Below are 15,299 nucleotides of genomic sequence, written 5' to 3' on the forward strand. Positions count from 1 at the left end.
TCTTGAAAACTGAGATCACAAATTTCAACTCTGTATCAAATAAAACCTCAGCATTACTTTTCAGCATGTTTGTTATCTGATTCAAAAAACTGACGGCGTCTAATGAACTGTGCGGCTTACGGTGTGAATAGATGGCATTGTGTAACCCTCCACCTTCCAACCTTAACTGTATATGATGGTTAGGGTCGACATTAATCATGTAGCTGTCGATCATAGTCTTTATTGCTTCATGTATTGCCCTCATAGCGTCTACAAATGATGTGATTCTATTCAAGTTAATAAAATGGAAATGATGGTGTAATTCAGACGCCCTGAAATTGGGTTGATTTCGTTCGTGCCCGTCGATGTTTTTCTAAAAAAACCAGGGTGCGTCGCCTCATTATTACTAGGCGTTTCTGGACCATCCGGTCCGGGTGATGCTACAAGCTCAAGGCTATCCGTCTGTGATGGTGGTCTATCTATGTGTCGTGACGGTATGTTGTCATTCTGGTCATTAAATCTACGCGTACCTTGTCGTGCCAGTCTAAGTTGCTTTGTTTTCTTAAGTTTATTAACGTTCTTATGGACCATTTTACTTTTAAATTCCTGTTTGTATTTTTATGGCCCTGTGTTCTACGCGTTGCAATGCTGTTCAAACCGCACCCTGTCATAAATAGTCATGTCTGTGTTTTTTTACCAAATGCGTTGACCTCTAGGAAATCACAGGTCTCCCTAACTAGGTTGTTCTGTTCTATTGGGAGTTCCATATAGAGTTTAATAAATTTATTAAGCATTCGCTGGTCTCGTTTGTCACTGTGTATTATTTCTGCGAGTCGTGTTAACAGCCCGGTAGACGCATAGTTCATGTAAGTGACCTCTCTCCAAACTGCCCCTAACACATTATATTTTAATTCTGCTGCTTTACTCGCACACTCTGCCCTTGTGGGTTTGCCTGTAGTGTTTTGTTGACCAATACCCGTACCTGTTAAAAACTGCGCCTGATGGACCGTTGTCAGCCTCAGCCAACGTGCTCTGACGTGATGGCCGTTGTTGTTGTCTAACATCAATACCTGATGGACCGGCAACAATATCGTCCATCGTTGCAGAATGCGACTCAACCACAGATGCTCTAACCCCTTTGTTTGGAACTTCTGAAATATCAACATACTCGTGACCATCCACAGCTTCTATGTCAGACATATAAAATGACTGTGCTGCGTCTTGAAGTAAATCATAACTGACATCTGTATTTATAACGGGTTCAACCTGTGTGTCTGGAATTATAATGGGATTAACCTGTGTGTCTGGAATTATAATGGGATCATTCTGAGTGACTGATGTTATTATAATCCTATTTTCTTTTGTATGTTTGATCTTGTACTTTTTTGAGAGCCTATTGACCCCCTTACCTTTTGCAATCTCTGATTCATCAGTTTTAACACTAACACAGTTCGATTGTTCATCATCGTCCTGATCAGGCAACATCTTGAATTTATAATCGGAGTATCCGGCGCTCATGCGTGTGGATATTCGGGTGCGTTTGGGCAGCAACTTGTTATTGGAGTACCTCTAGAAACTCCACATCAATAACAGTGATATAAGAAATTTCACAAGTGCGCCCGTTACAAATGTATGGTCAGTTGTGGTGCTGACCGTAAATAAACAATACCAATATACAATAACTAATAAGAAAATATGTGTATTTATTTTCTGCAGTGATAATAAATGCACTCTGAATAGGTGATGTTTTCTACTGTGGTGCTGAAAATAAACAATACCAATAACACAGTAACTAGTAAGAAAAAATGTGTGTTTATTATCTGCAGTGACAACTTCTGCTGTATGCAGAGGGGAGAGGGGAGGGGGTTGGGAAGGGAATGGGCAAGAGTAATGCTGGTGCTTTGGGTATGGCAGTGACCTTTAAGTATATAGGAACACCCCCAGGTGGGTGTGCTGGTGCTCCACTTCTAGAGGTGGTGTCCCACCTAAGTAGTGGAATAATGTCCTTGATTTGAATGTGGATATTCCAGAGCCAATAAAAATAATAATAATAATGCTGATGAGTAAAATGTCTTTTTGATAATGATGAAGTCCAGTAGGTAAGGCGTGGGGTACCCCTGAGTGACCACTTGCGGTGCGGGTACTGGGACAGAGCTAGTGCTCAAGGAAATGAGGACTCCGGACAAACCGTGTCCCCTTTATGTCCTGATCTACCCCGATGTTGCTCTGGTGAGCGCACCGCGGTTCTCTAGACGACAGGGGATCGGTTGCTTGTCTTGGAGAGAGAGAAGGACACTGCTTCTAGCCCTATAGAGCTATCCGCTTTGCCTTTTCCTCTCCTACAGAGTCCCTTACCTGATCGCTGCTGCTCTGTCTCCTTTCCCTCCGCTCGCGGTCTCCTCCGATGTCTCTGCTTCAGCTGCGTCCGGCGTCCTCCCTCACTTCCGGGTTGTCCCGATCACGTGACCGCAGTGAGGTCTCGATGATTAGCAGCTCTCTCCACTTGCTTTCCTCCTCCTCTTACTCTTTAGTGTGCGGCTCTGATATGAGTGTCCTTGGTTTACTGTGACTGCTTTGATTATTATTATTATTATTTTTATTTTTATTGGCTCTGGAATATCCACATTCAAATCAAGGACATTATTCCACTACTTAGGTGGGACGCCACCTCTAGAAGTGGAGCACCAGCACACCCACCTGAGGGTGTTCCTATATACTTAAAGGTCACTGCCATACCCAAAGCACCAGCATTACTCTTGCCCATTCCCTTCCCAACCCCCTCCCCTCTCCCCTCTGCATACAGCAGAAGTTGTCACTGCAGATAATAAACACACATTTTTTCTTACTAGTTACTGTGTTATTGGTATTGTTTATTTTCAGCACCACAGTAGAAAACATCACCTATTCAGAGTGCATTTATTATCACTGCAGAAAATAAATACACATATTTTCTTATTAGTTATTGTATATTGGTATTGTTTATTTACGGTCAGCACCACAACTGACCATACATTTGTAACGGGCGCACTTGTGAAATTTCTTATATAACATCTTGAATTTGTTGCTGTTGTTACAGCTAATTGGCACCTCTTGTAATGTAGTCAACCTCCTTCTTTTAGACTCTGCTTTGTCTGTATATTCCAATTTCCTCTTCATACCCCGTTGTTTAGGTTTTTCATTCACCCAATGCGTTATGCGCGACACATCACTCACACGACTGTTGGGATTAATTTTACTGTACATCTGATTCATTATCAATGGTGTAGAACCAACTAGTCGTAAATGTCTGTTTGGCGGCTGTCTGTATTGATTCTCTTTGTCATCGGGGCAATGCGACATTGTATCGGGTGTGCTTGTACGGGGCGATGCTTCTTCGATCATTTAATCATCCAATGTATTTATACAACAATATCCCGTAGGATCCATGTTATACAAGACCTCATCGAATCCTAAAAAACAAAAATAATTAGTTGTACAGCTATGATTTACATTTTTGCTCCGTGGAAAAATTAGTGTTTTAAATGCGTGTAACACAACCCGTATAGCGTCATTTAATTAACTTACTATCGATAGAAAACAATTAGTTAGATGTACAGCTATGATTTACATTTTTCTCTGTGAAAAAATGTTAGTTTTAAATGCTTGTAACAAACCGAATAGCGTCGTTTAATTAACTTACTATTCATAGAAAACTCAGCTGGCGATTCTGACTCCGCTGATGGCAGCAGGCGCATTTGCATATCGCGCATATACTTTTCCATGCATAGTCGGTTAGGGCTATCTGCGAAATACAATTGAGTAATTTAAAATCATTTCATACCATAAGACGTGATAATTGCTAAGACGTAATAACATTTTAAACATGCTTGGTATAGAGAAATGTATATCCTTACAAAGAATTAAGGTTCAAAAAGGTTTGAGATTACCTAAAGGATAAAAAAGGTGCTATCTAGATGGACCAAGTGGTCCTTATCTATCGTCCAATTCTATGTTTCTATGTTTCTAATACACACACAGTTACTTTGCGCACTCGGTAAAAATGAATCATTTATTTTAAAAAGATAAATTCACAAACATATACATACAACTGCTTTGAGACTTCGGTGAATCCGCGTATGTTGTATAAGGCTTCTGAATCGTTTTCAACAGCAGAACCAATTGCACATTCTATGACATATATATCTGTCCTTCTCAGCCCTTGACCGACTGATCCTGCGTAAGATTAATTCTTGTTAATTATGCGAGAATAAGCATTTTAAAAACAAATTAAAATTATTCAGCAGTCGATGAACTTACGATCACAAGATTTAACATTTTATATATATATATATATATATATATATATACACACACATATAAAATAACATTACTTATGCACCATTAAACATCGTATTAAAAAGAAAAAGAAAACTCTGCGCTAAATGTACACTGTATCAGACTAGAGTGTGCAGTCTGTCATGTAAAGTAATTGACTCAGTAAGACTCCAAAAGTACATAAAAATCAGTTTATATTCAATAATCTTTAAAAAGTGACAGATTCTAACAAGCAAGCAGCATATACTTTGCAACAATTATCTAATCTGTATTAACAAACAATATATTAAAACTAGTTGGTTGGTTCTGTTTGGTAAGTAAAATTAACAACACTGGCGTCCCAGTGATTAATTGAATAGAAGTCTTGAGGAAGTCTCTGGTTACCAAGGAGACGAAACGCGTTGACGCCCACTTTCTACGTTCAGTTGTTTGGTTTCAACCCGCTAATTGAGCCCACATACGGCTCTCCACAGCTCTAACCTACTACGGTTTGCTACACGCTGGGCGCTCCAGCCGGCGGCTACCAGCTGTAACACTGTCTCCGTTCTCTGCAATATACCGCTGATGTCCAGGACTCCATCTGCCCTCATCGAGTGAATACTATTGGCACCCGCTGTGAGGTCTAACACCCGTGACATGGAGAGAGTCTTTGGAGGTTTTACCAACAGGGTTCTATACCAGCGATTACCTGTCTTTCGGAGCAGTGCAATCTGTCAACAGAACGGTAGTCTTCTAATCAGCTTCACAAGTAAAATTCACCTATTTGTGCACAATCATTATATGGACCCTGTCTACAGAATATTTCAGGAACCAGCACATGGGTAATTATACATCACCATCTCCCTAAAGCTTTTTATTATAAAGCTGTGACCACCTTTTGCGGGACTTTCTATTCAATTAATCACTGGGACACCAGTGTTGTTAATTTTACTTACCAAACAGAACCAACCAACTAGCTTTAATATATTGTTTGTTATACCAATTAATGTGGTTAATACAGATTAGATAATTGTTGCAAAGTATATGCTGCTTGCTTGTTAGAATCTGTCACTTTTTAAAGATTATTGAATATAAACTGATTTTTATGTACTTTTGGAGTCTTACTGAGTCAATTACTTTACATGACAGACTGCACACTCTAGTCTGATACAGTGTACATTTAGCACAGAGTTTTCTTTTTCTTTTTAATAGTTCTTAATTGTTGGCAACTTAGCAAGTTGCCTTACTCAGCTGCTATGTTTCACTATTAAACTAAGTATTAATTGTAATTAGCGCCGGGAGAAAATCAGTGAGGGACACTTGTCCTGTTCTGTTTTTTCTAATATTGTTAAACATCATATGACCACTTACGGGATAGCGGTTGATTAAAGATGCTCATCAACTTGTGAAAGATACGCGATCACGTCATCATCAGAAATTTCAAATACTTCACGACTTGCTGACTGTTAAATATAAATATAATATACATTATATCTTTTTTATAATTAACTTATGTTTTTACATAATAATGCTAGCTTGTAAAGATATTTTAATGACTCTATGATCAAATAAACCATACATAAACACATACCTCCATTATTATTTTATCCGAGGCAGCGTCTTGAAATAATCTTAATGCTGTAAGACAAAAATTATAATAAATGTATTTTAAATATACATAAATAAAACATATACGCTAAATATCATATTTACACAACACTTATGAATCACAAAAATATTATATACTATATTTTAAATACGTTAAAACACTGAACATGTAATTGTGATAATCTTTTAAATACTTTTTAAATTAAAACATAAAATGTTAATTTGCTAATACAAAATAAACCACTAGATGTCACTCATACGTAATAGACGTAGTTGATTTTTAAAATATAACACACATCTATATACAAAAATTATCATATAAACTTATATATACAACACATGCAACATTCTTCAAAATAAGTAATGCACTGCACCCGGCGGTTATTAGCAACAAATCAACTTTTAGGAAAAAATTATTTCACAGACAAGGTTAGCAATAGATACACTAGCACAAATGAAACATGCGGTAATTAATGTAAACATGCTGTATAAGAAAATTGATAACGTCAGAGGCATTAGTGTCTAAGATGGAAAAACATAATTAAAAAAAAAGTGAATAATTATAATACTTACATATTCCTGGCTCAGTATCTTCTGTGTGAGAGATTTCAACGCTGTCATTGAATGGATACAGGACGCCCCTTATAAAGCTGAAATGTTGTTGACACATGCAAAACTCAGACCCTGCGGGTGGAGCTATAGGGGGCATGTACAAATTGAGTTTAAAAAAACAGCTTATTTATTAATAAACACATAATTTTACAACTGATAATGTGATACATTTAACTTATTTGGCATTATCTTACATAGAACACTGCCAACATTTTGAATATAAACTTACAAGCGATATTAGGTTTACATTTTATATATATATATATATATATATATATATATATATATATATATAGCAAAATCACAGAACAAAGTCCCGGGAAGCCGCACTGACACTCTCCATTGATAAAAAGCAGGTGTCCGGTTAAATGCTGAATAATAGAATCACATGCCAAACACTCGGGGTGAGGTTTAAGACAGAACCAGCACTCTGCGTAGTTTTCAAGACAGATTTTACTCCAAACTGTACTTCAATCATGAAATAGTCACATCGACATCAGCATAAAACGACAAAGGCATATACTCATCGCATCAAGATGATAATGTGGCACTGGAAAACTCCCTAACAGCCGTTTGCACGACACGCAAGCACTTTTTCACATGGCAGCTAGACCCTTTGCCTGGTTATTCCCCTGAGGAAGGTTGTTCACCGAAAACGGCTGTTAGGGAGTTTTCCAGTGCCACATTATCATCTTGATGCGATGAGTATATGCCTTTGTCGTTTTATGCTGATGTCGATGTGACTATTTCATGATTGAAGTACAGTTTGGAGTAAAATCTGTCTTGAAAACTACGCAGAGTGCTGGTTCTGTCTTAAACCTCACCCCGAGTGTTTGGCATGTGATTCTATATATATATATATATATATATATATATATATATATATATATATATGTATGTATGTATGTGTATATATATATATATATATATATATATATGTATGTATGTGTGTGTGTGTGTGTGTGTGTGTGTGTATATATATATATATAATCATTGCTATCGCATATATATTTTAGCAACATTTAGGTTTAATACGCATGTATCCATGTCTGTCAAGTATTGTTAATGTATCCATATTGTAACACTTAAAAAAAACTATACAGACTGTCAGGCCACAGCATTAATATAAAAAAAAACAGGGAAACGGCTGCGCAGTTTATCAGGGAAAAAATGAAAAGAGCCGACGTTTTGTTTAAAAATTAACACAATTTATTAACCGTGAATACTGAATAAAAATATGCTTTTTATAAAACAAATAATTTAAAAGTTAGTAGTATGTATAACTGTATAATGAAACACACCTTGATGAATATAGGTATCGTAGGAAATTTAGGAGCAGCTTATATAAGGAGACTTGTTGAAGATCCGTAATTACTCACAAGGTTTTCACTTGTGGATTCATTTGTATAGATGATAAATTAAAAACGGTCCCAAATAGTGCACAATGTGCCCGTCACAAAGCTGTGTTGCTGTAATGTATACCTCTCCTGTGGGCTGGTCCGAGACCGGGCGTCCCCGGTTCTTGATCCTGCGTTGCCCACTCGTGCTATGCAGCAAGGAGATGGTAAAAGCCGCCGGGCTGATGTAGTACGTGAGACAGATGTAGCTGATAGGAGCCGCGTGCTGGTGTGTGCGGCTTGCGGGAACCGAAGTGCCGGTATGAAAGTCCGTTGGATCTTGGCAGAGAGTTGCTGGTGTAGATACCCGGATCAAGGTGGATGATGAGGCGGGGTCCTAACGCGTTTCGTCACGTATCACGTGACTTTTTCAAAGGTGTATTCCTACCTCTGTGCTCAGCAGTATTTAAAGCCAAAGTGGCTAAGTGTATACAGGTGTACAAGATAAAAGAAGTAATCATTAAGAAACTGTTGTGGTTTAAAATGTCAGTTCATATACTAAAGTGCCTAATAAATTTTAGTAGAGGCAGTTTAGAAATGTCTCAATAAAGTAGTTATAAACATCTACTTCAGTCTATTACAGAATAAACAGCTCATAATATCAGAATGAAAGTAAAAATAAAAAAAAACAGGAATACAGGTGCAATAAAAATAAACAAATAATAATGATGCATAATATATATATAACTGAGAATATATAATTCAGACAATTTGAATCTCCATATGGCTATATCTGACATGAGTTTATTGACAAAAAATAATAATAATTAAAAGACATAAATCTAATAGAATTATATCTACATCATAACTAGATGATGAAAAAAGATCTTTGAAGTTCATTTAAACGATTGTTTGTAGCTCTACTTATGTATAAGATGCTTATATGAGCACAAATGTCTAATAGAAATAAAAAGTAACAATAATGGTACATATATCAGGTGATTTATAAAAAATAATAAATAAAACTAAAAATAAGTTTTTGGACCGGGAACCGAACCCAGGTCTCTATCTACACAGGGTCAGTGGCTAAACCACATGAGCCACTGAGCCATACATTAAGGTATAGGTAGAACATAGAATAAGATGCTTTGAAAGGTGGAGACAATAACTTGCTCAAGAGTGGCCATGTCAGGTGGTTTAAGATATTTGGACATTATTGAAAGCATCAACACAGATGGATCCCAATTGGGATCAGCCTGAGATAAATTATCCCAGGTTCTCAGTTTTCCTAACTATATGCTTTCAAGACAATGCCTTGAAAAAGATCAGAACCACTGATTGAAACGCGTTGGCTGATGAGAGGGACAGAACGGCGACCTGACCAGACGAGGAGAAGACGGGTGATCCATTCTTGGAGCTGAAATCTTTCCCGGGGATTTTTTGGAACATCTATTGGTTTCATTTATGTGCACCTTATACTCCGTAAATCTGGTAGGAAGCCACCCTCATAAATGTTCGTATGGATGTAACATCTGTGGATTATTCATCATTTCCGTGCCTGGATATTTTATGATGAATTTTTATTAAAAAAACTGTTTTTAAGAAATGCATGCTTATCTGTTATGAGTGAATCACAGGTTGATAAAGTTATATGACTAATATCGCTTGTAAATTATGCTACACTAGATTGCTCTTTTATATTTTTACATGTTTATCTATCTGGACACCACATCTCTCATTAATTAAGAAGAAGTTAGCAGATTGAGAGAGCTCCACCCATCCATAAGTTAAGTAGAAATATATGGTATTAATTTTTTTAGGAGGCTCAGAGAAGGGGTTAGCCCATTTTTTCTATATTTGTATTGTTTTTGGGTTAGGATAAACACCTACACATATAGCGCAAATTGGTGTGGGTGCATTTCTGTCTTTGGTTGTTTGCAATAATAGTTTAACTATCGGTCACAATAAGGATACCAATCTTAATTAACATAACTGTCTTGTCTGTGTGCATGGGCCATTAATGGATTACTCATCTGTATAAGGATACCATAGACATTGTGTAAGATCACTATGTGTGCAAAAATAATGCTAAATAATTTTAATCCACATTGCAATTGATGATTTATATCCGATACGCAGATCATGTTCCTTTTATAGTTTTTCCTGACCGGCTTATGTAATGTATACGCATCTTGTTTTTACAGCCATCCTTTAATATCGCCACTTTTAAACACATCATTATTCGATGCATAAAACTTATCAATGCCGCTATAACTCCCTGGGTTTAATACGGTGTAATACGCATTCTTCATATGCTTTTTTCGGTTAGCCGACCCTCGAAACACGACGCTTCTTTTGTCCGCAGGCATAGCAGCATACACTTTTATAGATATCGCACTCAAATCCACTCAAATCTAATAAACAGCATTCATAGCTTGCATGCTTATTTTATAAATCAATTGGAAATAACATTTACTGTTACTGTTTACTGTTGCAACTAAGCGTTAACAACAAACAAATCAATTGGAAATAATATGCACTGATGCAACATCTAAGAGTTAATACACACCGCTTATAACTAATTTGTAAGCTTATTTTATATAAAACATCAGAAGGGGATGAACAGTGGGCGTGTTGGGGGTTTGGTTAGGGATGTGGTTAGGGATGGGATTTGCATACTTAGGGGCGTTGCCACCTGTCAGTTTGAGTTTGACGGACATGGTGCTCTCTCTACTTATGCAAACTCAAAGACAAATAATGAATTTAGATCAATTTGCGAGCAGTGGTTCACATCACCTGCGGCATTACATACTAGGTGTGGCTATTAAATAACAAGACTGATGCTATAATTTACGTTTAATTACATGAAGAACATTATATCTCTGTTTCCCTTCTATGCACTACTTCCCCCCCCCTCCCCCCCCCCCCTCCCGGCATCCACACACCGCTGTACTCTTATATCCCATTGGTCAGAGCCGTGCTGTCGCTCATTATCTGTCGGCTGTCTCACAGCTCCGTCAATTTCTCCTTTCCCTCAGTACCTGATGCGGAACAGGGTCTCCTGAGCACAGATGTGACTTTGGGGTGAGTATGGGGGGTATCTAGCACTGCAATCTGTTCCCTGGCCAAACACTGTGTCACAGAGAGCGCTATGCGGCCGGTGCGCTGTCCTGATGGAGGATTAGACTGTTTCCCACAGTTCTGGCCTCTTCCTTCTGATTCTTTCCTGCAAAGGTTCTAGAACATTTTTGTAGTGATGTTGGTTCACTATTGCACCTTTTGGTCCTCAGTTTTTCCAAATAACCCCCTTGATGTAAAATAAACCAGTAACAGGGCTTTGAATTTGCTGTGACGCTTTCATGATGGTGTTTCCAGTGCATGGACTGGCATTGGGGTTTCCGGATCGCACAGAAAGATCTGTGTTTCATCACAGGCAATAACTTTATCTAGAAAAAGTGAATCCACTTGAATTTGTTCCACAAGGTCTGTACAAATTCACTTTTGCTTTCCTTCCTGCTCGGCAGTGAGAAGCCTCAGAACCATCTTAGTGCAAACTTTTGTGATGTTAAAATCTTGATGCAAAACTTGCCTCACAGTTTCTGTGTCAACGTTTCCCATTTCTGCCGATATTCTGATGCTGAGTCGGCGGTCAACTCACGCAAATTGAAAAAAAAATACACTTTTTTTTTTTTTTTTAATGTGCAAGGCCTTCCAGGACGTTCAGCATCTTCCACATCCTCATGTCCATTACTAAATCCTTTGTGCCACTTATGCACATGTGCATGACATACAATCTTCCCCGTAAGCCTCGGCTAGCCTAGGTAAAGATTCGGTGGGTGCATTGTTCAATTTAACCATAATGGTAAGGGTAACGCGTCGCTCTTCGCTCGGGAAAAACACAACTTCTTCCAACGCTGTGTGGCAGCACACTACCTGTGCGAGAGGGGGGGGGGACTTGCAAAACTGTTTTGGGATAGTCCAAAGTCAATGTTCCCCCCTCCCCTGTAACTGACACAGTATGGTGTCTTGTTATTTAATAGCCGCACCTCGTATGTCGGTACAGCAGCTGACACAGAGTATCGTCCGGGGATCCTGACAGTATCTGCTGTATGTGATTGCCAGATATAAGCAGAGGGTTACTTCTGTGTTTCATTCAGTGTAAAGTGTTATTTGTTACTACTTATACACCATGACATAGACCCTGCATGTATTCATGTCATAGCAATATACTGTGTGTCATCTATATTTCAGGTCTTCTTGGGATAGACCAATCAGTGGGACACAAAGATTTCAATCCAAATGGAGGACGAAATCAGCCGGGGTGTAGCATACTGCAGACTACTCTTGACCTCGTTAACTATCAACTTTCCAACTTGAGCACTGGTAATTGCGGAATGTTTTACCTTAAAGTGTGCAGCAAGCTAATTCAAATGCAAAAATGCACTTTTTCTATGGGAAAACAATGTATCAGACATAAAGACAATATGAAGCAGGAACAGACCAAGGGTCCGGGGGTGGGGGACACCGTGATATTGAGATAGACAGACGGACAGATAGATAGATTGGCTGGTACTTTATCTTCAGCGACTTTATTTCCATCCAAAGCTTAGTGAATAGACCCCTTAGGGGGATATTTATTAAGCTTTGGACAGAGATAAAGTGTATGGAGATAAAGTAACAGCCAATCAGCTTCTGTAATTTTTCAAACCCAGCCTGTGACATGTCAGTTTGGAGCCGATTGGCTAGGGCTATATCTCCGTCGACTTTGTCTCCATCCAAGTCTTCGTAAATAGACCCCTTAGTGTCCTAGGCATACGATTCTGTTTCAGGTCACAGTCCCCTAGTGCCCTCAGGAAGCTAAGATGGTGTACTAGGACACAATCCCCCAATGCCCTCAGGTAGCCAGGACGGTGCACCAGGACACAGTCCCCCAATGCCCTCAGGAAGCTAGGATGTTGGTCCAGGACACATCCCCAATGCCCTCAGGAAGCTAGGATGGTGTACTAGGACACAATCCCCCAATGCCCTCAGGTAGCCAGGACGGTGCACCAGGACACAGTCCCCCAATGCCCTCAGGAAGCTAAGATGCTGTACCAGAACACAGTCCCCCAATGCCCTCAGGAAGCTAGGATGTTGGTCCAGGACACATCCCCAATGCCCTCAGGAAGCTAGGATGGTGTTCCAGGACCCCCCCCCCCCCCAATGCCCTCAGGCAGCTAGGATGGTGCACCAGGACACACTCCCCCAATGCCCTTAGGAAGCTAGAATTCTGTACCAGGACACACACCCCCAATGCCCTTAGGAAGCTAGAATTCTGTACCAGGACACAGTCCACCAATGCCCTCAGGAATCTAGGATGCTGTACCAGGACAGAGTCCCCCAGTGCCCTCTGGCAGCTAGGATGCTACACCAGGACACAGTTCCCCAATGCCCTCAGGCAGCTAGGATACTGCACCAGGAAACAGTCCCCCAGTGCACTCGGGCAGCTAGGATCCTGCACCAGGACACAGTCCCCCAATGCCCTTACTCAGTTAGGATGCTGTATCAGGACACAAACCCCCAATGCCCTCAGGCAGCTAGGATGCTGTATCAGGACACAGTCCCCCAATGCCATCACGCAGCTAAGATGTTGCACCAGGACACAGTCCCCCAATGCCATCAGGCAGCTAGAATGGTGTACCAGGACACTGTCCCCCAATGCCCTCAGGAAGCTAGGATGCTGTACCAAGACACAGTCCCCCAATGACCTCAGGCAGGTACCATTGTGCACCAGGACACGTCCTCAAGGCCCTCAGGCACATAGGGTGGTGCTCCAGGACACAGTCCCCCCATGCCCTCAGGCACCTAGGATGGTGTTCCAGGACACAGTCCAGTCTCCCAATGCCCTCAGGAAGCTAGGATGCTTTACCACACAGGCCCCCAATGCCCTCAGGCAGCTAGGATGGTACACTAGGACACAGTAAACCAATGACCTCTGGCAGCTGGGATGGTGTACCAGGACAGAGTACCCCAATGCCCTCAGGCAGCTAGGATGCTGTACCAGGACACATTCCCCTACTGCCCTCAGGAAGCTAGGATGCTGTTCCAGGACACAGTCCCCCAATGTCCTCAGGAAGCTAGGATGCTGTACCAGGACACATCCCCAATGCCCTCATACAGCTAGGATGGTGTTCCAGGACACAGTTCCCCAATGCCCTCACTCAGCTAGGATGCTGTACCAGGACACAGTACCCCAATGTCCTCAGGAAGCTAGGATGCTGTACCAGGACACAGTTCCCCAATGCCCTCAGGCAGCTAGGATGGTGTTCCAGGACACACTCCCCCAATGCCCTCAGGTAGCTAGGGTGGTGTAGCAGGACACAGTCCCATAGTGCCCTCAGGAAGCTAGGATGCTGTAACAGGACACAGTCCCCCAATGCCACCAGGAAGCTAGGATGCTGTACCAGGACACTGTCCCCTAATGCCCTCAGGCAGCTAGGATGGTGTTCCAGGACACACTCCCCCAATGCCCTCAGGCAGCTAGGATGGTGCACCAGGACACAGTCCCCCAGTGCCCTCGGGCAGCTAGGATGCTGCACCAGGACACAGTCCCCCAATGCCCTCACTCAGCTAGGATACTGTATCAGGACACAAACCCCAATGCCCTCAGGCAGCTAGGATGCTGTATCAGGACACAGTACCCCAATGCCCTCAGGCAGCTAGGAAGGTGTTCTAGGACACAGTCCCCCAATGCCCTCAGGCAGCTACCATTGTGCACCAGGACACGTCCTCAAGGCCCTCAGACAGCTAGGGTGGTGCTCCAGGACACAGTCCCACCATGCCCTCAGGCACATAGGATGGTGTTCCAGGACACAGTCCAGTCCCCCAGTGCCCTCAGGAAGCTAGGATGCTGTACCACACAGGCCCCCAATGCCCTCAGGCAGCTAGGATGGTACACCAGGACACAGTAAACCAATGCCCTCTGGCAGCTGGGATGGTGTACCAGAACACATTCCCCTACTGCCCTCAGGAAGCTAGGATGCTGTTCCAGGACACAGTCCCCCAATGTCCTCAGGAAGCTAGGATGCTGTACCAGGACACATCCCCAATGCCCTCATACAGCTAGGATGGTGTTCCAGGACACAGTTCCCAATGCCCTCACTCAGCTAGGATGCTGTATCAGGACACAAACCCCCAATGCCCTCAGGCAGCTACCACTGTGCACCAGGACACGTCCTCAAGGCCCTCAGGCACCTAGGATGGTGTTCCAGGACACAGTCCAGTCCCCCAATGCCCTCAGGAAGCTAGAATGCTGTACAACACAGGCCCCCAATGCCCTCAGAGAGCTAGAAGGGTACACCAGGACACAGTAAACCAATGCCCTCTTGCAGCTAGGACGGGTTACCAGGACAGAGTACCCCGATGCCCTCAGGCAGCTAGGATGCTGTACCAGGACACAGTACCCTAGTGCCCTCAGGAAGCTAGGATGGT

At 41.5% G+C, this 15,299-nt stretch overlaps 1 protein-coding gene across 4 annotated transcripts in view; it reads left to right on the plus strand.

Moving 5' to 3' along the window:
• LOC135056918 (pancreatic lipase-related protein 2-like) overlaps positions 1-15,299 on the plus strand; it is a 130,353-nt gene that overhangs the window by 83,391 nt on the left and 31,663 nt on the right. For all 4 annotated transcript variants that reach the window (XM_063962691.1, XM_063962694.1, XM_063962692.1 and 1 more), the window contains one exon: positions 12,081-12,212. In XM_063962691.1, the coding sequence (XP_063818761.1) occupies positions 12,081-12,212 (132 nt within the window). The remainder of the gene's footprint in view (positions 1-12,080; positions 12,213-15,299) is intronic.

This window comes from Pseudophryne corroboree, chromosome 3 (genome assembly GCF_028390025.1).
Source record: "Pseudophryne corroboree isolate aPseCor3 chromosome 3, aPseCor3.hap2, whole genome shotgun sequence".
In the NCBI taxonomy this organism is placed as follows: Eukaryota; Metazoa; Chordata; class Amphibia; order Anura; family Myobatrachidae; genus Pseudophryne; species Pseudophryne corroboree.